The sequence below is a fragment of the Oncorhynchus mykiss genome, chromosome 24 (assembly GCF_013265735.2).
Source record: "Oncorhynchus mykiss isolate Arlee chromosome 24, USDA_OmykA_1.1, whole genome shotgun sequence".
Taxonomy (NCBI): Eukaryota; Metazoa; Chordata; class Actinopteri; order Salmoniformes; family Salmonidae; genus Oncorhynchus; species Oncorhynchus mykiss.
In genome coordinates this window covers 5,007,297-5,030,106 of record NC_048588.1, presented here as the reverse complement: position 1 = coordinate 5,030,106, position 22,810 = coordinate 5,007,297, and the positions used below count along the sequence as shown (strand labels likewise).

At 45.3% G+C, this 22,810-nt stretch overlaps 1 protein-coding gene across 5 annotated transcripts in view; it reads left to right on the top strand.

Annotated features, from left to right (window-relative positions):
- Positions 1 to 22,810, top strand: part of LOC110503574 (leucine-rich repeat and fibronectin type III domain-containing protein 1-like protein) — a 121,811-nt gene that overhangs the window by 73,441 nt on the left and 25,560 nt on the right. For 4 of the 5 annotated variants that reach the window (XM_021581975.2, XM_021581974.2, XM_021581973.2 and 1 more), the window contains exon 3: positions 5,870 to 7,275. In XM_021581975.2, the coding sequence (XP_021437650.2) occupies positions 5,894 to 7,275 (1,382 nt within the window). In that variant the 5' untranslated portion in view covers positions 5,870 to 5,893. Of the gene's footprint in view, positions 1 to 5,869; positions 7,276 to 22,208; positions 22,333 to 22,569; positions 22,649 to 22,810 lie in introns of all 5 variants that reach the window. The other variant, XM_036961479.1, reaches the window with a different exon arrangement.

Sequence of the window (22,810 nt, the reverse complement as noted above, 5' to 3'; positions counted from 1 at the left end):
GTAGATGCGGGACATGTATGGATGGGTTCGGTGGGGGGCAGTGGGAGACAGGGATGAGTCAAGGCAGATATATCCAGGGAGGGAGTGTGTCTTCTCCCAAGGTAATTCACTGGGAGTCGCTGTGAAATGGAGCAAGTCTGCTGAAGCTGCTAGAGATTATTCAAACCCTTTTCCGGGGAGATGTGACAGAAGAGAGTGGCTCTGAAATCGGACTCAATCAAACTGTACTGGGTCCCATCACAGACTGCAGAGTTCCTTTCCCCTTGGGTACCCTTGCAGCACAACTATAATCACATGAAACATAGGCAAAAAAATAAAGGACATTTTCTACTGCGGGACAGGGGAGAATTCATATATTCTCTATGCATTTTGTAGTTTTAGTAATACTAGGCAAACAGTGTAGATTCACATTACGGTATGGCCATGGAATACTTGATTTCAGCTAGTTTTGCATAGGAAAGGTTGATGAAGCATACTCGAGTGGATTTTATAATGCTCTGAGGCTGAAGGACTGGCTCTTTTTCACATGATGGAGGAATAAGAAGTAGGCCAACGGACAGAAATGCAACTTTTTTTTTATCCCAGCATCACACGTGGATAAAATCACTTGATTTCCGCCGTGTATGGTAGTTATAATACCATCGATGGTTTAGAGCATGGTTCAGGCAGCAAGCGGGGTTGTGTGTTTCATTCCCACATGGGCCACATACTGTGTATTGCGTATGTCTTACTGTTGACAGCTTTGGATAAAAGTCTGTTAAATGACCATATTTTGGGAATAGCACAGCATCATATACCACCTTATTCATTGTTATTTAAAAATAAAAAAAACTTTACTTTATGGGAAGCTACGTTATTTTATCTGGGTGAACCACACAGTAATGCAGTGATGTGACAGTCAGACAAAGGCCTCACAGACTTGTCTATGAAGGAACTGTGAGACTTGAGGAACGATCTGACAATTCTAAAACCATTGAATATGTCTCAGTGCCTTTCATCCAAAGTAATAGCAGCCGGGGTGTAGCAGAAGAAACGGCACACGGATTTAAATATGAACCTACTCAGCAGTCTGAAAAGTATGCCAGTCGTGCAAAATCGGGCAGATTGTGATGCGCAAATCTAACCGTGTCTGATTCAATGTAAAACAAAAAACAATATTCTATATGCTTCACATTCTACAATTGCACTATTTTCCTCCATTTCTTTCACCGCAAAGTAAGATGCCAAGAGGGGTTAAAGAAACAGAATATTCAAATGAAATAAAAAGAGCATGATAGCCCCACTTCCGACACCACAAGCAGTGTACACCTCTAAACAGTTTGTCTCATCTCTTCGAACGGACGAGCCCCTAGAGGAACAGCTGCATGTGGCGATCCTGAATCGAGCTCAGTTAGCACGGCTGACTACCAAGTAGGGCCCCCCGCCTAGCCTCTTTTTTCGCTAAAAAGGGTCTTTCAAAGGGAACCCAGCTTGCCGGTGTCACCGTGTAAAGTCCACCGCCGACCGAGTATTTTCTTGGCGCCTTTGATTTCCACTCTCATTTGAGGCCTGCCGCGACTCTGCATGAAATGTACATGCATTCTGACCAGTCGCGTTCGATTAGTGCTGCGGTATGCTTCACGGTCGCGGTATGCTGCGGGGCTATTGCGGGCGGATCATTCAATCGCAGTGCTATGTGTTAGCGGTGGTATCCCCATGACGTGCACTGTATTCCCTGCGCGGCTTAGATCTCAGTAGCTTGTCGCGGCCAATGTGGGGGACGTGTGGCGAGGGGTCCGTCGACTTCGAGGTATAAACGCCCATCGTAGGGTTTCACAGCAAAATGGTTGATCTCTAAAGGCTCCAGTCAAAGCAGGGTTTTTTTTTGAAGGCTCACTGGGTTTATGGTACGGTAGGTTATACTAAACCCTGAGGTTATTTTGCCTTGCAATAATCACACAATGTCGTACTGTAACTTAACCGCTGGAGCACATTGAATATGGATCCAAAATACCCTCGAGGAAAGTCTTCTCGGTGTCGGGCATCAAACGGAACCCAGTTACTGTGTTATCCATTTTATTTGACGAGCACAGACGGCGAGAAGCTCCTTTTTGCCCCGTTTCCCCATTAATACTGCATAGTTGATGTCACTCAGCGGAGTTAATGATTCAAAGGATACTTTGGGATTTTAGCACTGAGGCCCTTTGTCTACTTCTCCAGAGTCAGATGAACTCATTGGGTACCATTTCTGTGTCTGTAGCCAGAAGCTAGAGGTAGTTTTGCGAGCCAATGCTAACTAGCGTTAGCGCAATTACTGGAACTCTGTGGGTATCTACTAGCAATACCGTAAATGTACTATATTGGATATGCTGGTATGTTGCCCCTCAGTGTATATGTGTCTCTTGAAATAACTCAGTGGCTGAGACAGTGTGTCAAATGATTGACTCTCTTGCGGTCTCCCTCCTTCTGAGCACCGCCATCTCAATCCTACACAGGCCCAAGCACAAACAAACACAAGTTTCCAAATATACAATTTACGGGGTTTTTGAAACCCAATCTCCTTCTCCTAGACCCCTAGTCTGCCTGTTCGTCTACGGTTGCTATGAGACCAAACACCTCGGAGCACACTCTGAGGGTCACCCCGACCAATAGCAGAGCTGCATGGCACAGCGTCTTGCTGAAGCACTTTGTTTTCTCTCTTTCCAGTCCATCCCTTCATCAGAGGAGGAGAGTGGCGGTGGTGTGTAATGGGATGTGAGAGAGATAGGCCTTTGGTCCGTTGGCTAATGGATGAGCTCCAGACCAGAGCAGCGTTCTGAACAAACACACAAACCAGAATCGTCTACTTATCCCCAAAAAAATATTTGTGGAGCTCTTCTGTTTGAATATCGGCTTCACACCGTCAAGTAGGGGGGAAAAAACACCACTGTGATATTTGTAGCTCATTACGTACCACAGAAAACAATGACATGAGCGCATATCTGTCAAAACATGTCAGCCAGACACACAGGATGTGGTGCCACATTGCTGTGATAAACGAACACTTCATGCGACGTGAGTAAATATCGCGCACCGATGCGATTGTCCTCGCAATGAAGTTCCTGCTCTAAAGGCAGATGGGTTAGCTGAGACAACAAAACGTCTGCGTGTGCCAGATCTCCTCTGTCCATTTATGTGGGTAGGCCTTTCTGAGAAGACTAATTCATCTCCCTTGAAATATATTCCCGTAGTCGTCCTCTATGTGAGGTCATTGGTGTACTACTGACATCACGTTCTACCAGGCTCTTTTCATCTTGCCTCATGTTTCAATGTATACTGTAGGAACTTGGTCATTTATATGATTAAAAACTGAACGATGCTCATGTTTTAACGACTTAGTATTTGCACACGCTTGTAGCCTGTCTTGTACGAGCAAAACCAGAATACATTAGTGCTCCTGTACAACTCTTCAGCATTAAAACATACTGACAGTAAGCAGAAGCTCGACTCTTTTAATAACAGAGGGACAAGCGATCCCGTGTTCTGTTTGTCTCAAGAGTGGAGGAAACGGCAGCCATCAAGTGTCGCCCTGGCTGTGTTTACTCCATGCGTAGTGAACCGCTCTGGGTCTTGCTCCTATTCTCTTCTCCCTTCTCATCGACTGGGCCCTTCCCGGGGCACTGCAGACCGTTCCACTCCACAGCCCGACAGCCTAATCCATCTCCATTGTGGGGTGGCACGGGGGTCAGAGAATTCTGTCAGAGCAGGGCAGAGTGGAGGCTCATCCCGTAAATAAGCTCTGGGGTGTCAACTGTCTCCAGTCTCCACACCAAGATTCACCAGAGAGCTGACGGTTAGCTGCTTGGCATTTTAAGCCCTGTACCTTGGGAGATTTCTGCCCACATAATGATGTTTCCCCAGCTGACGGGGCTGTGGCTTCAGTATATGTGATATGAGAGGAGTTGGAAATCAGGCCCTCATTCTTAGAGCAGATTGTTGACCTTTTTAGATGATGGTGTTGTCTTACAACAGCTTAGCCTGAGAGAGAGAGAGAGAGAGAGAGAGAGAGAGAGAGATGATTAACAGAGGGAAATTTAACAGCGGCCATGTTGTTTTGCCATTTACCCGCATCTCCCCTTATCGAATTGAACGCAACCTGACCCGCCATCTATTCAACAACGGAGTTACACATCTGTATGTTTATTGTTCATCTTTATTTGTATTCACTGCAAAACCGCAATGTACAGTTCCTAATAGCGGTTGACCTGTCGTTTTAAAAGGACGGGATTGCTACAGGATAAGCACTTGACGGAAGCTAAGTTGGATTTTGTGTTGGCTGGCAGTACAGTTAATTCCTTTTTAATTATGAAGAACCAGGAGGTAAACGTTTGCCAGAGCATCCACCCCATTTGATCTACTTACGCTATGTGGGCTATTACGGTATGTATGGCAGCTTAAATGTCTCACACAGTGATTTGACCTTGAGACTAACTGCATCAGTGTCTACCGCACCTCTATTCACTAGATCAAATTGAATGCATGTACAAACAAAAAGTGAAATAAATAAAAAGATTTCAAGAGTTTCAACGTGGTTTCCATGGCTTTACGTCTGTTTGGTATTCACCATAGCATCAGCCCCGTAATCCAAGGTGCAGCTGTGAAATGGGTGGGTGAAATGAGATGCATATGGGCAGCTGCTATGTTTCTGCTGATGCTGTATGGCGGATGGCCACTTGGTCACAGGCGAGAAGCTATTCAATGGCATCCTACATCTCCATTCCAATTCCATTCAATGGTTTCATTCAATTCACAGAGAAGAACATAAGGCCTTTTTAATGGCCGATGACAAATCCCATTGCATGTCCTGGTGCATTGAGTTGTAAATGCTGAGAACTGTAGCTGCAGAAAGGCTGTCGTAAATACAGATAGTGTGTGTGTGTGTGTTTAGGGTACTTTGCCATGAGCAAGGAATTACCACGATAAATACATTCAAGTGACATTTTACGACGAGAGAGATGGGAACATCTCGACCATCGGCAGTTCGCAGCACTTCAAATCTGTCTCGCTACCTCATTTCAGGAAGATCTTTTCCATTTGTAATAGGACTACCAATCGTTTTTTTTTTTTCAGAGTGTGTGTGTGTGTGTGGGGGTTACGCATGCACTCGTGCTGTGTGTTGTGTGTGCATTGCTGTTTTGTGTGTGTATTGGTATAAAATGAGTTTGTAAGTGTGTGTGTGGGTGGATGACTGCGTGCTTTTGCTACAACTGTATATGCATTCCCAGTTGGTGTCTTCTATACAGATATATTTGTGTTTTCACTCATGTTGGAGGTGGAGGGAGCTATGGAAAAATAAAAAATAAAGTGGCTTTTAGATAATCCACAGAAGGTAGACCCGCTGTGGTAAATCCTTAAACTGTGATATGGCAGCCAGCTAACGTTGTCCAGGGATTGCATGTTGAGTTAAATGATTTGCTAAGCTATAATTACACGCACCTATTCTTTGTCCTTATCTCTTCATTGGACATATTGGCATGCCATGTGTATGATTCCCGAAAATCTTCAAGAAGTATCTATGAGGAGGAAAATAAGAAACAAGCCGTGAATATAATTGGCTCGCTTGTAACGTCACCTCTGCCTTATGCTTCAGTGTGTGCTAAACATTTAATTGAGGGCATTGCCCACTCGTTGAAATGTATTCGCATACGTTTACTGGCTTTGATCATCTGAATGCTCAGATGAACACGGCTGTTTTACATTCCGATCATGGCTGATAGAGATATTTAATCTCAGTTTGACCACTGTAATAGCTCAACGTAGATATAAAATCTTGATTCACCTAGTCAATTCCCCGCTTGGAGTACCACATCCTGACATGTCCTGACTAGTGCCTCTCTCCTTTGCCTTGCAGTTTCCCCAGAACGCCCGAGGGAGGATGGACCGGCTGATCTTCTCCCTGTTGGTGCTGGCCGTCTCCACCAGGGGGCAGTTGTGCCCCAAGCGCTGCATGTGCCAGAACCTGTCCCCCTCGCTGGCCATTCTCTGTGCCAAGACGGGCCTACTCTTCGTGCCCACCGTCATCGACCGGCGCACCGTGGAGCTGCGTCTCACTGAGAACTTTATCACAGCCATAAGGAGGCGGGACTTTGCCAACATGACTAGTTTGATCCATCTGACGTTGTCCCGCAACACCATAAGCCAGATCATGCCTTACACCTTCGAGGACCTCAAGCGGCTGCGAGCGCTGCACCTGGACAGCAACCGGCTGAGTGTGATCAGGGATGACCACTTTCGGGGGCTCACCAACCTTAGGCACCTGATCTTGGCCAACAACCAGCTGCACGATATCTCTCCCCACGCCTTTGACGACTTCACAGGAACCCTGGAAGACCTGGACCTGTCCTACAACAACCTGGTGGACATCCCCTGGGAGACGATAGGTCGTCTAACCAACGTCAACACCCTTAACATGGACCATAACCTTATAGAGCACGTGCCCCAAGGGATCTTCACCAACCTGCACAAGCTGGCGCGTCTAGACATGACTTCCAACAAGCTGAAGAAGATCCCTCCGGATCCACTTTTTCTGCGCATCCCCGTCTACGCGAAAGCCAAAGGATCCCCTCAGTCGTCATTGGTGATGAGTTTTGGTGGAAACCCGCTCCACTGTAACTGTGAGCTGCTGTGGCTGAGGAGGCTGACCAGGGAAGATGACCTGGAGACTTGTGCCTCTCCTCCAGACCTCACAGCCAAGTACTTCTGGACCATCCCCGAGGAGGAGTTCATCTGTGACCCTCCGGTCATGACCAGGAAGTCTGCCAAGACCTTCACCATGGAGGGCCAGCCAACCAGTCTGAAGTGCAAGGCCAACGGAGACCCGGACCCAGAGATTCACTGGATTTCCCCCGAGGGCCGTCTGATCTCCAACACATCAAGGACTGTCACCTTCAGCAATGGCAGCCTGGACATCAACATCACCTCCATGAAGGACTCTGGAACTTTCACCTGCATTGCCTCCAACGCGGCGGGGGAGTCCACGGGCCAGGTGGAGCTGGTGGTCAACCTCCTCCCCCACCTGGCCAACAGCACCAATCGGCTACGGGAGCCCGACCCTGGCCCTTCAGACATCCTCACTTCGGCCAAGTCCACCACGGCCACGGGCAACGACACACGGAGGAACCAGGAGGGAAGGGTGCTGATGGCGGAGCTGACAGCTAGCTCAGTGCTGATCAAATGGCCATATCAGAACCACGTCCCTGGGATCAGGATGTACCAGGTCCAGTACAACAGTTCCCTGGATGACACACTCATCTACAGGTGAGGAGGGATCTGAACAGGGCTGATGGGGTCTCTTGGTTAGAATGAGTTTAAAAACTTTCAAAATGTTTTTTTTTTGTTGTGCGTTAATGAGTTACTCAAGGTTTTATGATGAAATTACATTTTGACTCACAGACATACAATTACAAGATGTCTATCAGCTAAACAGTAGCAATCATAAGAACACCAGAAACATTTCATGTTGTATACATTTATGTAATTATAATGAGTTAATAAATTAGGTTGGTAGTTACTAATCGTTATTTGTAAGAGATAAAAAAAGGTCCGATTTTTCATTTGCTTTGAGAAGACATGTTTCTTCTCTTCTCTCCTTGTTTATTATTTCGCTCCTTCGTCCTTGTTCCAAGGTTTATTCTGATTTATTTTCTGTTTTGATGCCTCCCTCATTGCATATGCCAGGTCCAACATCAATTTATATCAATTATTTTGAGTTTGTAGCACTCTGATAGATGCTGATGGACCGTTCTGTAATTTGTGAATTATTTTGGTCATCAAAAAGTGTTTCTTTCCATTCCAAGTCTCACGTCGTTTTACAGGTTCCTGGCCCAGGGCTCCTCGCGTCGTCTTACAGGGCCTGGCCCAGGGCTCCTCACGTCGTCTTACAGGGCCTGGCCCAGGGCTCCTCACGTCGTCTTACAGGGCCTGGCCCAGGGCTCCTCGCGTCGTCTTACAGGGCCTGGCCTAGGGTTCCTCGCGTCGTCTTACAGGGCCTGGCCTAGGGCTCCTCGCGTTGTCTTACAGGGCCTGGCCCAGGGCTCCTCACGTTGTCTTACAGGGCCTGGCCCAAGCCTGTGTGCAGGCGGCCTGTTTAGTTTTTAGCAGATGTTAATGCGAGTGTAGCGAAATGCTTGTGCTTCTAGTTCCGACAATGCAGTAATAACCAATGAGTAATATAACAAAGTGAACATACAAGCTCATTTGCAACGGGCCTAATCAGCAGAAGGGTCAAGATCCTGGATGCAAATCCTAGTGACTGAAGATAGGCGGTTCTGTCCCACGGTGGGAAAAAGCACAGCCAGAGTGAGAGAAAGAGGGAACTTCACTCTCTTTGGTGTTTTCAGGGGAAACCTATTCCCCAAGCGGTTTCTGTTACCACTGGGAGTTGGAGGGATGATTTTGAATGCCGAACACGTAGAGGAACGTTGTGCACGGAGGGAGACACAGTTTGGATTGTGGCTGGTTTCAGAGCTGGTACACAGTCTCTATAGACTGATGTGTCTGTGCTCTGATAAACACTCTCTCTCAGCAGATATTGTGGGGAGCCGAAACTAATGAACACGGCAGCCAATTAACTGACTGGGACAGAAGAGATGTTCCTATAGGTGAATTTATCTAGGACTAAGTACTTAAACATTGCTCCCTGTTCTTCATTGACTAGTTGTCTGATTTTATTTACTTGGTCCGGGAAAGCCATGAGCACACACGGATGCTTGCAGACACACGAACATATGCATGCTCGCACACATACACCTATGTTATGTAAACATAGCATATTATGTATCTTGCACTTCTCTACACACCCACTGAAGGGTTATGAGCACATAGTATACTCAAAGATGTTCAATACACTAATACAAACACACACCCACACAAAACGCAAGTACAGTACATTTCTCAAACAGCTCATCATAAAAAAAACAAAAATCTTTCTTTGTTTTGGACGAATCAGAGGTTTTGTTTCGACTCTTGGGCAGAAACGCTTGCTTAAACTCTGCCTCTTGTCTTCCATATTGATTTGGAAGAAGAGAGGAATGTGCATAAAGGACACGTTTCAGAGACAAAGAGCTCAAGCGAACAACAAACACCTTGAAGCTGTAATTTCTAGACAATTTTCGAACGCTGTGCAGAGGAATGGCGTAACAGCCACTGCCAGGTCCCAGTACGCGACACGCTGCAGCCCCAAAGATTATTAAGAGCGAATCAGTATCATGCCCACAGGAAGTGGGTCGACCGAACGAATGGTCTGTCCTGCCAGCTCGCTACGCATTAGGGCTATTGAAATGTCTGTCGGGTACCCTTCTGCTGATTTGGCCCGTTGCAAATGAGCTTCTATGTTCGCTTTGGTTTGGTCCAGCTCCTACTCAAAATGTGTTCTTGATCATTTTAGGCATTTCTGTACAACAATAAAATAAAATAAAAAACAGGTTCCATCCAAATGTTTCTTGCAAATGTTCATTTTGGCCCAATTAGGGCTTGATAGTCCTTTCCTTCCAGACCACCGATCTAAAATGACTTGACAGATGTATGTGATACAGTGTAAATCAAATCAAACTTTTTTTTGTCCCATGCGCCAAATACAACAAGTGTAGACCTTAGCGCGAAACGCTTACTTACAAGCCCTTAACCGACAGTGCAGTTCAAGGAAGAGTTAAGAAAAGTATTTACCAAATAAACTAAAGTAAAAACGTGTCAAATAAAAATAACGATGCTAAATACAGGGGGTACCGGTACCGAGTCAATGTGCGGGTACAGGTTAGTTAAGGTCATTTGTACATGTAGGTAGGGGTGAAGTGACTATGCATAGATAATAAACAGTGATTAGCAGCAGTGTAAAAAACAGTTGGGGCGGAGGGGTGTCAATGTAAATAATCCGGTGGCCATTTGATTAATGCCCTCCTCTCACATGTCAATGGCCAAAAAATAAAATGAGACTATGAAAGGAAGGCTTTTGACAGTATTGGGACACGGCCTCCGCCATTCCTCTGATGTCGGTGAGTGATTGACAGTTTATATCAGACGGATGAGGCTTGAAGCACACGGGACCGGCTGTGAGGTCCGTCAAGGGCCCGCTGTATATTTGCTGGCACAGTCACTCGGGCGGTGCCCATCGATGCCATTGATGGTGTCTCCATGCGGGGTGTCACCAGGAATCAGTTGGACCCAGCTGGACATTTGGCAATAGTCACTCCTCCTCAATTCCCCTTAACGCCTCTACTTTACAGGACTGTGGGACGCGCCGACTCCTCCGAGCTCCTCTCAGTCTCAGTCCCGCTCTGTGATGCGCCCCCCCCCCCCCCCGGTGAGTAAAGGCCCCACCGCAATAGAATGGCACCGTTGCACATGCACATTCATGCTCTACTTTTTAAGTCCCCTCTGCTTGAGGTTCTATTAGGGATGGGTGGAAGAGCACTGTAGCTGGAGACGGTGAAAGAAGGAAAGAAGGGAAGAAGCGAAGAGAAAGATTTGAGGGAGCAGACATTTTGTCGCTGTGATTTTTACACCACTGGTGGTTTTAATACTTTGTGACGACTAATGAGCTCGCCAATCCACTCACTTGACGGTTTTATACCGGAGTGGTTCATCAGTATACATGCAACTTGCATCGCCTGTTTATTTGGGGCCTTTTCGTTGGCCCCTCTGAGCTGACATTTCTGGGTTGCGACAAAGCCAATCCCACTGGGCACACGCTGGTTGAATCAATTGAACCGACGCTGAATGGACGTTTGGGCCCAGTGGGATCATTTGTTATGCAAACGCGTGTCTACTTGAAGTGTACCTGCGATGTCTCTCAGACAGTCCTTATAAGGACTATATATAGTCGAAACAAATAAAAACACGAAATCATAGGGATTCTTCTAAACAAAGGCTTGGCAAAGCAGGATGCGTGGCGCGGAACAGAGCGTGGCATAAGTGAATTCCCCGAATTATGGTTTTGATAAGACTTGTTGCCCACACCCAATTTTTGAACGTGACAGGTAATTTCCTTTTGGTGTTGTACATGACATGTTCACGGCATTGCCTCGTGAGAAATCAAAATAGAATCAAACCGAAGAGCATTACGTTGCTGTACACAGCTTCTCCCGAGCAACGGGTTATACCATCAACGTGGCTGTCTCACTGTGCACGATTGGTGCAGCATAACACCTGTACAGAGAATGATAGATAAAGGTTAACTAGTTCCCTCGGTTTTGGCCGAGGGAACGAGCCGGCCAACCTTGGTTCTTTTGTCAACGACTCTGCACATTACAGTCTTCGGTGTTATGTTTCATTGGAACTAACCTCCAAACTGGCATGGGCAGCAAAGCTTAAAGGATGACTCATCAGGTTCACATAGTATTGGCTCTCGCATGGAGATCTCGAATAGAGATCCAAGAAAGAGAATGTTGTGGCCTGCCTTTCGACAGCATATTTCAACAAAGAATGGCAACATAACACACATTTTTTTTCTGTCATCAGATGCCAATAACTGTATAACATGAACCGTTGTGTAAGATGTCGATGGGAAAACACGCCTTTGTATAAATCGACTCTCGAAGATTTGAGTCAAAACACACAAATGTGTTTAAAAGCAAAAGGGACCATATGTCCACATCAGTCGATTGAACTGATGAAATTAAACGAACAAAAAGGCTGTGAAATCTCTATTAGACAATAGCTGTTGGTTGTAAGGCCTGCCAATCCAAATGAAACCAGGTGCTGTGTTGAGCATGTTGAGGTGGGACAGATGATTATCCCAACCTGCTCTTCCTCGTCCGCCTACCAACCGGAAACGCTTTATTCAAGGTTACACCCCATGGTGGCATTTTTAAGTTATTTACAGCCTGGAAAAGATGTTGGGGATTCTGATAGGCTGCCATCACGTGCGATATCTCATTTGGATGCGTCCACCGTGCTGAAGCTTTCAGCTAGTGTTTGTGAGATCACACATAATATGCTCATCTGCACATAACCATGTGCACTACACTTATGCTCGTTGTGCAAGCCAATCTCTCACACACACACACACACTGCTCTTCAAAGTACCATACCACGTCTGACTCTAAATCTATAAGCTTAGCCTTAGAAGTGTTCCTTCTTCCTCTGTGTTGCTCACATTTTCTATGGCTGGCCTCTTAGAATCCGGTGATGTTCCCCTTTTTCCAGGTTTATACATCTTAGTGTATTCTCCTCACGTATGCCTCTGTTGGAAAGGGCAGCGAGGGGACGATTGGCTTTATCCCCTACCAGAAGACCCAGACATGAACCAATCTGGGTGTCTCATCTCCGCCCCCCCAAAAAACTCAACTCCCTAAATGTACACAGGCCTGGTTCTCTGCATGCTACCATGGCTGCATATCAATTACGTGACGATCACGTTGCTGTGGAATAAATAATAGATGACTCTCTGGAAAGAGATTGTAACGAGGTTTATGACGAGACTGCAGAGGGATCAAGTGTTTTAGCTCAACACGAAATGAGCTGGAAATGTGGACCGATTCCTTTGACTTCTCATGTGGGCAATAGAGGATATTTTCAATTTGAAGCCAGACCTTTTATCTCACGTGGTACTATGAGCTTAACCAAGGCCACGCATGGAGATGAGGAAGTGCAGCATGTCATTAGGCTCCAAGTAATAGTTCTGGAAGCTGCACTTCCTCAGAGGTGATTGGCAGACGGTTAATGTGCGAACTGGGAGATAGCATGGAGAAGAGACTCTCCCCTCCAAAACCCCAACATGTAGCAGAAAATAGCCTAGATATATAGTCTTCCCCTCCAAGCCAGTAACTCCCCCATCGTAAATGATTGATGGTATGATTAGCATGACTCTCCTTGCCGGAAGGCTGCAGGGAGTGTACTATGTGGTAAGATGACCCATAACCCTAAAACCACACACTGGTATCCCTGTTTCAACTCTGGAATGATCCAATTATGTCCTGAACTTAAGTTAAAAACATTTTAAAAAAAAGGAATGTTGTGTCATGGTCCGGGTTACAAAGGCAGGGCATATTACTGGAAACTTTCGAGGTTTTACCAGTAAACTACCAGCATTATGGTATCTTTCATGGATTCTACGTAATCTATCACAAAATATCTATGCACTTCAGAATATCAGAAGTGTGTGTAATTATCCCTGGCTCTCTGTGCGGCCTTATCACATGCGATTTAATAAGATGATTTTCAAAGAAAAAATAGGACAAAGCTGTAAAACATTATCCTAAATACAAACCATCAACTTAATTAATACCCGTTGGTGTTTAATATGAGGGCTGCAGCATTAAATAGCCTTCATATGATATTTTTTTTACTATGCCAATATGTATTTGTTGTCAATGTTTTGGCGTCAAACTGGTAACAGCTGTGAAAATAATTCAATAGTTGGGCGAGTTAGAAGGAATTGAAAATAATGCCATTCTTGATCCTTTCTTCATTAATTAGGCTATTTGCAAGTATACATTACAGAACTTACAATAGATTCCCATAGATTTTCTGTTAATGACCAAAATCACTCAAGATTCTGGTAACTTTGGTAAATTACGGGTAGCTTTGTAACCCCAGTCATGGTATGTTTTTATCAATCAATGGGAGAATGTGTGAGCAGTGTGTTTCTCCCCAATTCTTCTACCGAGTCTTGCCTGTAGTTAGTTCACCCACAACTCATGCCTTCCTTATTTAATTTGTTTGTAATTCTCTACTAATATGTGTGCACGCACACACACACATGGCATTACGCACTTACTTAACCATTAGGCTATTGTCTCTTAATTAAATTATTCACTTACTATTAACTAATTGGATAACACCCCCTAGCATCAACTGGGCATTCACACAAGTACCAAAAACCTGCTTCAATGACTGCCAATTGTACTCAAGCCATGAAAAATAATGAATGAATTCAAGGGCGACAGTTCAAAGACGCCACTTGGCTCTAGCTGGTTACATGGGCTTGAGTGAGGCCCTTTTTGTACTGCACAGTCACCGCAGCACTTTTCCCTTTGTCCTCCTCTGGTCCAAATCCAGCCGAGCTCAGCGAAAGGCCCTGTCACCTCCCCAGGCCCATAATCATGTGCTAATCCCCGGCGTCTTGCTCAGAGTTATCATCATCCTCCCCATGCCCCAGATCAATTTTTAATCATGGGCGTTGACACGCCACCTCCTCCATCCCTGAGAGTGTGTCGATTAATTAAGCAGACAGACACGCGACAGCCGTAGCGATAACGAGGGAGGGAGGCGCTGGCCCCAGTTAGTTATTTTTTTAACGGCAGCCGCCGACGGGCCACTCCTGTTGTAAAGGAGTTAATGCAGCGGAATGTAAGAGAGACGCTGGTCGAGTTACCTATTGGTGGATGTCATAACGGAGGTCTACGCCATTGAATGAGGAGGATGGGTCGAGGTGTATTGATGCACCGGAAATGATGGGCGATAAGGCCATGCCTTTTTCATTACCCTTTAGTAATATGAACACTCGCCCTGTTTCGGCGTCTTCATGAACGTCCACCCACGCGTGTGTGAATGCATGCCCGCACACACACACACACACACACAGTCGCATGCGCTCTCTCTCTTTCTCGCCCTCGCTCACGCGCTCTCTCACAAGCGCACACACAAACACAAGCCATCCAATTGTCCTCCATGGGATTTTAAAACTATTTGCATTGTATCGTAGGTCAATGCTATTACGTTTTGGATGCTGTTGTGGTGAATTGAATAGACAATCTAATTTGTTTTGGGGGAAAACTCTGCAGGACTCATTTGACTACTTCGACCAAACAAAGCATTACACTAATTTGGTTAGCGGGAATGTTATACGAAGTACGCACCTGCTCTTTTAAGTTACAATCCAGAGCAGAAACAGTTTGATACGTAGGAAGCACACAAGCCGCCTGCACTGTGAAGTCATACAAAAACAAATGAACTTTTTAAGCTGACTTTGTCCACTTCTCCTCTCCCAGAAAGTGTCCCACAATGATTTTCAGGGAGTTTTTCCAAGCAGATTTCATTCGTGAAATACTCAATTTAACTAAGCCAATGTACAATCCCGCTTGTGAGAGGACCACTGATAGTAAATCCATTATATGCTCTTGGGGTGTTTCTTCTCAAAGTCTGTGGCTAAGCCCCTTAGTGATTGTGGATGACTGGGATTTCTCTGCAAGGCATTAAGGTGTTCTGAGCCCCACACTCCCTACACCCTCTTTCAGCTCAAAGCCACTTCATGTAATCGGGCAGATTTGAGGAAGCCACTTGCAGTGCCATATTTATCCCCCAATTCATCAAATCTATCGATTCGCAACTCGTCCATAGAGAGAGGTGTACTGTCGTTGTGTTTTATGTGTCTGTGCAGCTCCTACTGTAGCTCTGACGTTGTACAGTTACGTCTCATTGTCTGGAAACAACGAGAGATAAATAGTCTCCATCTTGTGGCTCTGCTAAAATGTATGGGCAGTTTGAGATGGCTAGAAGGATTTGGTTTTGGGACACTAGGTTTTGTCTGGTGAACATGCACATCATAAGACTCTGAGTGGTGGCAGAAGTGTGTACCATGGGTTGAGGGCAGCCTAGCAGGGAGTCTCTCTGCCATGTGTAAAGTGATGGGCCACTTATATAGCCTAAGCCAGATGGCCATCAGTGTAAGTGGGCTGAACTAGCCCTGTGTGCCACCTGAGGACCCAACAGAGGGAAGCAGATGCTCCGGACGATTGTGTGTGTGCGTCGGTGTGTGAGTGGATGTGGGTGTGTGTGTGGCACATACAAAAAAATACCTTCTCTGACTCTCTCTCACATTCACACACACACACACACACACACACACACACACACACACACACACACATAAAACATTGGGGAAGAGTAGAAATGTAGTAACTGCAAGTGCTACTGGACCCAGTGTGACTCAGGTGCTGCAAAGATCATGTCCTGACTTCAACCAAGGGTGGTCACGTGGCTTCTTGCCAACTACTGGTAAAATATTTGCCTTTTATTTGCCATGACTCATGTCATGTGACAAGGTTAGAGGGCTTTTGGAGGGAGTGTGATGTTTTTCTCCGGAGCAGGGCGCCTCTCAAAGGAATGATCAGTGGGGCAGCGTAGAGGCGGATCAAATTAAATAGATTCTTAGTGTTTGTAACGCCCGCCGTTTGGTGAGACGTAGACCCGACGGCAATGGTGTGACTGAGGATACCCTGTCTGTCTTGTTGAGCTTTGACACAGAGTGTCTACCTTGATAAGGTCAGGTTGGGTTATATTTGCTATTCTGTGAGGGCCTATGTTCCGAACCCCCTACATTGCATTTTAAGTTTTCCCCAAATTGTGCAACACAGCATTTAGTCTGCCAGAAAGCCACACGAAGAAGCTCACAGGTTAGAGGTCATTCAAGTGCAAGATGGCGCAAGAAGATGCACATTAAACTCCTCCCTCCAATATCTACTGCCACCCTTTATGGTTTATCCTACAGTTGCATCCATGTTAACATTTTGTTGTTTCATAACCAGATGTTATGTTGTTACATTTTGTGAAATGCTATGGTAGCTACAGTGGGTACACTGATACACTGCCAATTTTGCATGTTTTCCTATTTACAATGCATGTAGAGGTCTGTAACTGTGAGATACGGAATCTAAAACAAAAATCCAGAAAATCACATTGTATGATTTTTAATTAATTAATTAATGTTTTATTGCATGACATAAGCATTTGATCACCTACCAACCAGTAAGAATTCCGGCTCTCACAGACCTGTTAGTTTTTCTTTAGGAAGCCCTCCTGTTCTCCACTCATTACCTGTATTAACTGCACCTGTTTGAACTCGTTACCTGTATAAAAGACACCTGTCCACACACTCAATCAAACAGACTCCAACCTCTCCACAATGGCCAAGACCAGAGAGCTGTGTAAGGACATCAGGGATAAAATTGTAGACCTGCACAAGGCTGGGATGGGCTACAGGACAATAGGCAAGCAGCTTGGTGAGAAGGCAACAACTGTTGGCGCAATTATTATAAAATGGAAGAAGTTCAAGATGACGATCAATCACCCTCGGTCTGGGGCTCCATGCAAGATCTCACCACGTGGGGCATCAACGATCATGAGGAAGGTGAGGGATCAGCACAGAACTACACGGCAGGACCTGGTCAATGACCTGAAGAGAGCTGGGACCACAGTCTCAAAGAAAACCATTAGTAACACACTACGCCGTCATGGATTAAAATCCTGCAGCGCACGCAAGGTCCCCCTGCTCAAGCCAGCGCATGTCCAGGCCCATCTGGATGATCCAGAAGAGGAATGGGAGAAGGTCATGTGGTCATCTCTAGGATGTGTCTTTTATACAGGTAACGAGTTCAAACAGGTGCGTCTCCTTCCTGAGCGGTATGACGGCTGCGTGGTCCCATGGTGTTTATACTTGCGTACTATTGTTTGTACAGATGAACGTGGTACCTTCAGGCGTTTGTAAAGTTCTTGAGTTCTTGACTGATTCTATTGATTTTCCCATGATGTCAAGCAAAGAGGCACTGAGTTTGAAGGTAGGGCTTGAAATATTGACTCCAATAGGAGGTGGAGACATGACAAAGACATAATTTTCTGGAATTTTCCAAGCTGTTTAAAGGCACAGTCAACTTCGTGTATGTAAACTTCTGACCCACTGGAATTGTGATACATTGAATTATAAGTGAAATAATCTGCCTGTAAACAATTGTTGGGAAAATGACACCAAGTAGACGCCCTAACCGACTGCAAGTCATTTTTTGTGAAGACCCCTGGCGCTGGGTCAGAACATGAACATGCATCGCTTGCTGTACGGTTTTGGAGATATACCTTCTCTTTCATATCAGCCAGAAATAATGTTTTTTAAAAAAAACTAAAGGTTAAATGAATACACACCTTTTTATATGGTTAATGTTCCCACACGACAATGTCTCCCATGTTGCAGCGTGAGTTTACGGACGAGAGACGGGAGACAGAGGGACCAGCTGTGCTAATTTGCTATCTCGCATGCGCCGAACACCTGTGTGCAACTGAAGGCCATCAGAAGCGTGTTTTCACTGAAAAATACTGTCGGCTGCAACCGTGATAAAGCCGATTTAAAACAGTGTACAATAAGTGTATATATTTGTGAAATTATTTTAAGTTTCTAGAACCGTATCAAAATTGAGAGGTTTTATGTTTCTGGGGCTGTATCCTCCCATCTCTCTGATATAATGTGTAGAAGTGTACCATGTTCACCATCTGTTTTATTGTTAAATGATGACACTACTTTAGACCCATCTGCCAGACAGCGACGTATTTGTCTGGCTGGATTAACAGCAGTCAAGAAGACGACAGCCTCACGTTGGCAGGCTCCGCATTCGTTAAACAGACAACAGTGGGTGCTACCATTCATTTACATTATAAACATAGAAATATCTGTAGCACGAATACATTGGCCGGGTGAGAGAAACAGATCTGCTCTTGCATCAGCATATGACTGTAAAAAAAGACTGCTATCGTGAACCGCTAATGTAACTTTGGGTTTTTGGGAGTCCTGTGGGATGGGAACTGTATGTTTTCTTCGATCTTGTCGCTTGCTTCTTTGTCTATGTGTTCCTGTCTTGTGTACCTTACTAGAAACAATGGGTTAAAAAACATTCAATCACAAAAAGAACAGACACGTTAGTCGTGTATGTTAGTTACATATTAAAGAGATTGTTTTAATGCCGTTGTTCATCACATAATTCAGGGTCTGATGTGTTTACCCAGCCTAATGGCATGTACATAAAGCTTCCTCACTAACTCGCGAAACTCGGATAGCCAAATGCATTGTCAGCAGGGTCTCTTGCATGCGGTACGGCACACACAGACTTTAATTGCATAAATGCGCCCTCTTAGCATGACGTCCTACAGCGATTGCAGAGAGGAAAGATACATTACTTTTATTCCCTCTGTTGTTCTTAATCTCTCATCCCGCCGGTATGTACTGTATTCTCCATTTTATCAGCTACCGCACACTTAGCACTAACACAAATGTCCTCCTCTTCCAGTGGAATAAAAGCCGGAGATAAGTGTTTTTATTTTACTCTACCTGCCGGGTGTATATATATTATGCGATATCGACGGCGCACAGATGACAATGGATCTGATCAACTTTATTCAGGGAGTTTTCATATGGTGGTAAGGTGATTGCAGGTGATGGTTCGGCTGTTGATGGTGACAACCAGAAGCAGGAAATAGATGACGGGCTTGAAAGTAATGACTGACGTCAGTGATGACATTGTTGGCTTCTATAATTAGGATGATGGCCATGACAATTACAGGAACCTATCCCAAAGCAATACCAGCCTGCTCTGACTCGCTCTGACTTGCTCAGAGTCTGGCAAACGATCCTGCGATTCTCCCCTCCGTATCGGTAACATGTCTGTCCGTGGCAGGTGACGACTCTCCGTCCTCTGCACCATTCCACATTAGCGGGGGGGGTGGAGAGTTAACTCTTATCAGCGTGGGCTGAGCCCGCAGGACCACAGCATTCTCAGGCCACAGATGATTCACATGGCGGGAGGGGAGGAGTGACACTGGCAGATGGGCAGCAACACACATCCAACCACACATCTCACCCAGATCCCCCAATCTTAAAATTGGCACAAGCACCACCCTTGCCTCTGCCAAAGTCTCTTACTGAAACCAATGTACGCTTTTGTCTTTCACTTTGTGTGCCATTGTCATCGCAATCCAACCCACGTAGCCCTTTCTCATGGTCTACTGTGCCAGTCTGCTCTATGGCCGTGGGTTCCGTGTGTTTGTCACTGAGGGGGTTTCTTTAATTCCCTCAAATTAGTCTGGCTCCCCCTGTGAAGATACGAGGCCACACTGTTTACCTGAAGCTAAAATGATCTCACATCCTCCACGTGGGGATTTGTTATCTCTTCCTCTTCCATAAAGACAATGAATTATCCCATCCCTACACCGCGGCGGTTGAAGGCAGCGTTGCGCTGGGAATATGAATAACTCCTAATGTTGGGGCACTGATACGCCATCAAAACTCTATTCATCCTGCCTGTGATTCTCACCCAGTTCATTTTAGCGAGACTGACTGTTGTCGGCTCTATAGAGGTTGTTTTTTTCTGTTTTTTTTGTGGGTGATGGCGAATGACAGTCTCTCATCTGGGGATAAATGCTGAATGGAATCGTCTCGCTGTTAATTTGGGTAGATTGTGGGATCTCAAGGCTGTTGCAGTGGTTTCACGGGTCTCTGATGTTTATCATTGGCTGGCTGGTTGGTTGGTTGCATTGCGGCGTCGTGACAATGGTTGAGTTCGTATTCTGTGCCCCGGGTAGGGAGAGTTTGCTCATTATAGACCATTCCATTGGTCCTTAATTGAAATCTTCAGCCACCCGAAGCACCGAGCCATGCAAAACGACCTCCACCACTGATTCATCGAAGGCTACATGGGGAATGGGCATTCCATTGGATCACTATACAGTATCTCTGGTGCTTTTATCTTCTGGTACACACTAAAGGAATTTATAATAGATGCTTAAACTGCACTGGGAAAAGGACACATGACTATTATGAGGGTAGTACAGATGCCACATTAACATTCGGTAATACCTTGGATAGCTATTTACTGCAGTTTGACGATTTGAGAGTGTGTGTTTAAGACGTACGCGGTATCTGTGTGTTTTACAGATTAGGTGAATGCTGGAGAGTCATAGATAGTCTCCTGGAGGGTCATGGATGAGATCTCGTTAGAAATTATAGCATGTGTGGATAGAAATGGTAGCATGCTGAATAGCCGGTAGAGAGAATGACAAAATAACTGTTTAGGCTCATATACAATAACATAGCATTCGCACACCTACCATCTGCATGGCCAGGGGACTCTGACACCCCAATCTGAGCCAGACCTTCAGAACCAGGTTGCAGGGCAAAGGTCAACATACAGCCATTTTGTGCTAAGTGCTTAGGGAAATTAATTATTCAGACAAGTACATTTTCTAACCATTCATATTTATTCCTATTTACCTGAAGTGCATGGTGTAGAGCTTGAAGAGCCCTGTTGTTGACCCCTGTTGAGCATTGCTCATCATATGATGCAGAGCTGAAGCGCTCACTCTGATTAGCATGGTGGGGAAACCTAGCGTGGTTTATAGTGCTTCCTCTCCACCAGGTAGAGGGCACTGAGGTTAGACCATGAATAAATGATGAAATAATTGCTGTCTGTTTTGAGAGGATGGTCATGCCTGTCCTGCGTGCTGGCTCAGGCAGGCAGTCCTTAGGTGTGTTCTGTATTGGCTAATCTTTCGTGGACAGATTCACACGTGAACAGCGAGAATCCATCAAGACTCATGTCACGTCATGTGAAATGCCATGTTTGACATTAGCACCCCCCCCCCCCCCCCCCCCAAACAATAATATGTAGTGCAGATATGTATCAATGTGATGTGTCACTTTTTTATTTGACGTTGGGAAATCGGAGATAACATCGATGCCGCTGAGCCAGTGACCAGCTCTCGAACACTGAGCCATTGACTGCACCAGGTGGCTGTATAATGAGTGGGTTGCTCTTTGACAATAAGACACCGGACTGTCTACATCCATAACGTTTTGAACCTAGAAGAAGACTGAGAGACAGGAGTAGGCAAGAAGGAGTCGAAGGGATTGGCAAGAAGAATGTTGAGTTGTCCTGAAAAGCATGGTAAGCTAACGTTAAGGAGTGAGTGTCAAGCCAGCTACAGTAGCTAGCTAGCTTGTTGGTTATCTAGTTAGCTAGCTAACTTGTTGCGTTTTACAGCCAGAGTCTTTCAGTTTTACACATAGCTGGTTGCAGTAGATGATAAACTAAACTGCCATTATCAAACAATTTATCTATTATCTAGCTACCGACGGTAAGACGTAAAGCAAGAATCGTGGCATGTGTCAAAAGCAATGCATGTTGACAAGCTAATTTCTTCCAACATCACCATCTTTGAGGCAGTTTGTTGAAACCCAATTTGGCAGCCAATCACAGGCATCTAAGTTTACTAACTACAGTCAAATAAGGAGGAGCATGATGTTGTGATGGAATAAATTGAGGTAGCAATTGTTCGTGAGCTGGACCTTGTGCCATAATATAATTTGATTGGATGGCATGCCATATTTTTTTTAAATCAGCTCTATTGTTGTCATTTACAGACATGAATCATGAAATAGGCAAACTAATACATGAACCCTAAATGCAGGCACCATTTTCTTTTGTTAATCTCTTCAGGTTTGTCGTCTGTTTTCTTTGAGCCTGGTGGAGATAGATGCCACCATTCTACAAGGCAGGACATTGTATCTGCATCCAGGTTGAGGTTTGCTACCAGCAGGAACATAGAACAAACACTCTGTCAGTAAGTCATAATATTGTTTTTCTTTGAATTGCATGATGCTGTTTCAGTATCAAGAGTACTAATACTCAACTCATATAAGTGGAGAAGCCCTGTACACCATACACCTGTATAATCCTGGAGTAACTCCCTGTCAGAGAGACTGTGATTCCAGGGTTTAGGAAGAATGCCCTGGGCCAGTGGGAGGTCAGGGGTGAGGACTGTATTTCAAGCACACTCACTACCTCCGTCTCTCTCCAGTTACCATAGCGACAGAATGGTCCAAGGACCTCCAGAGCCCGCTGACCAACTACCTGAGATCTCTCCAAAGCACATAGAAGTAAGCTCCACTCGTAGCAGTACACTTGATTCACTCTGTAAATCTCCTTCACTGTGGCAGTCTGCCGGTGTGATAGCATAGCATATTGTCCTGGGCCACTGGTTGGGATTGGATTTAATGTACTCACTCAAACGCATGCTCTCTCCTCCCTGTAAAAGTTTC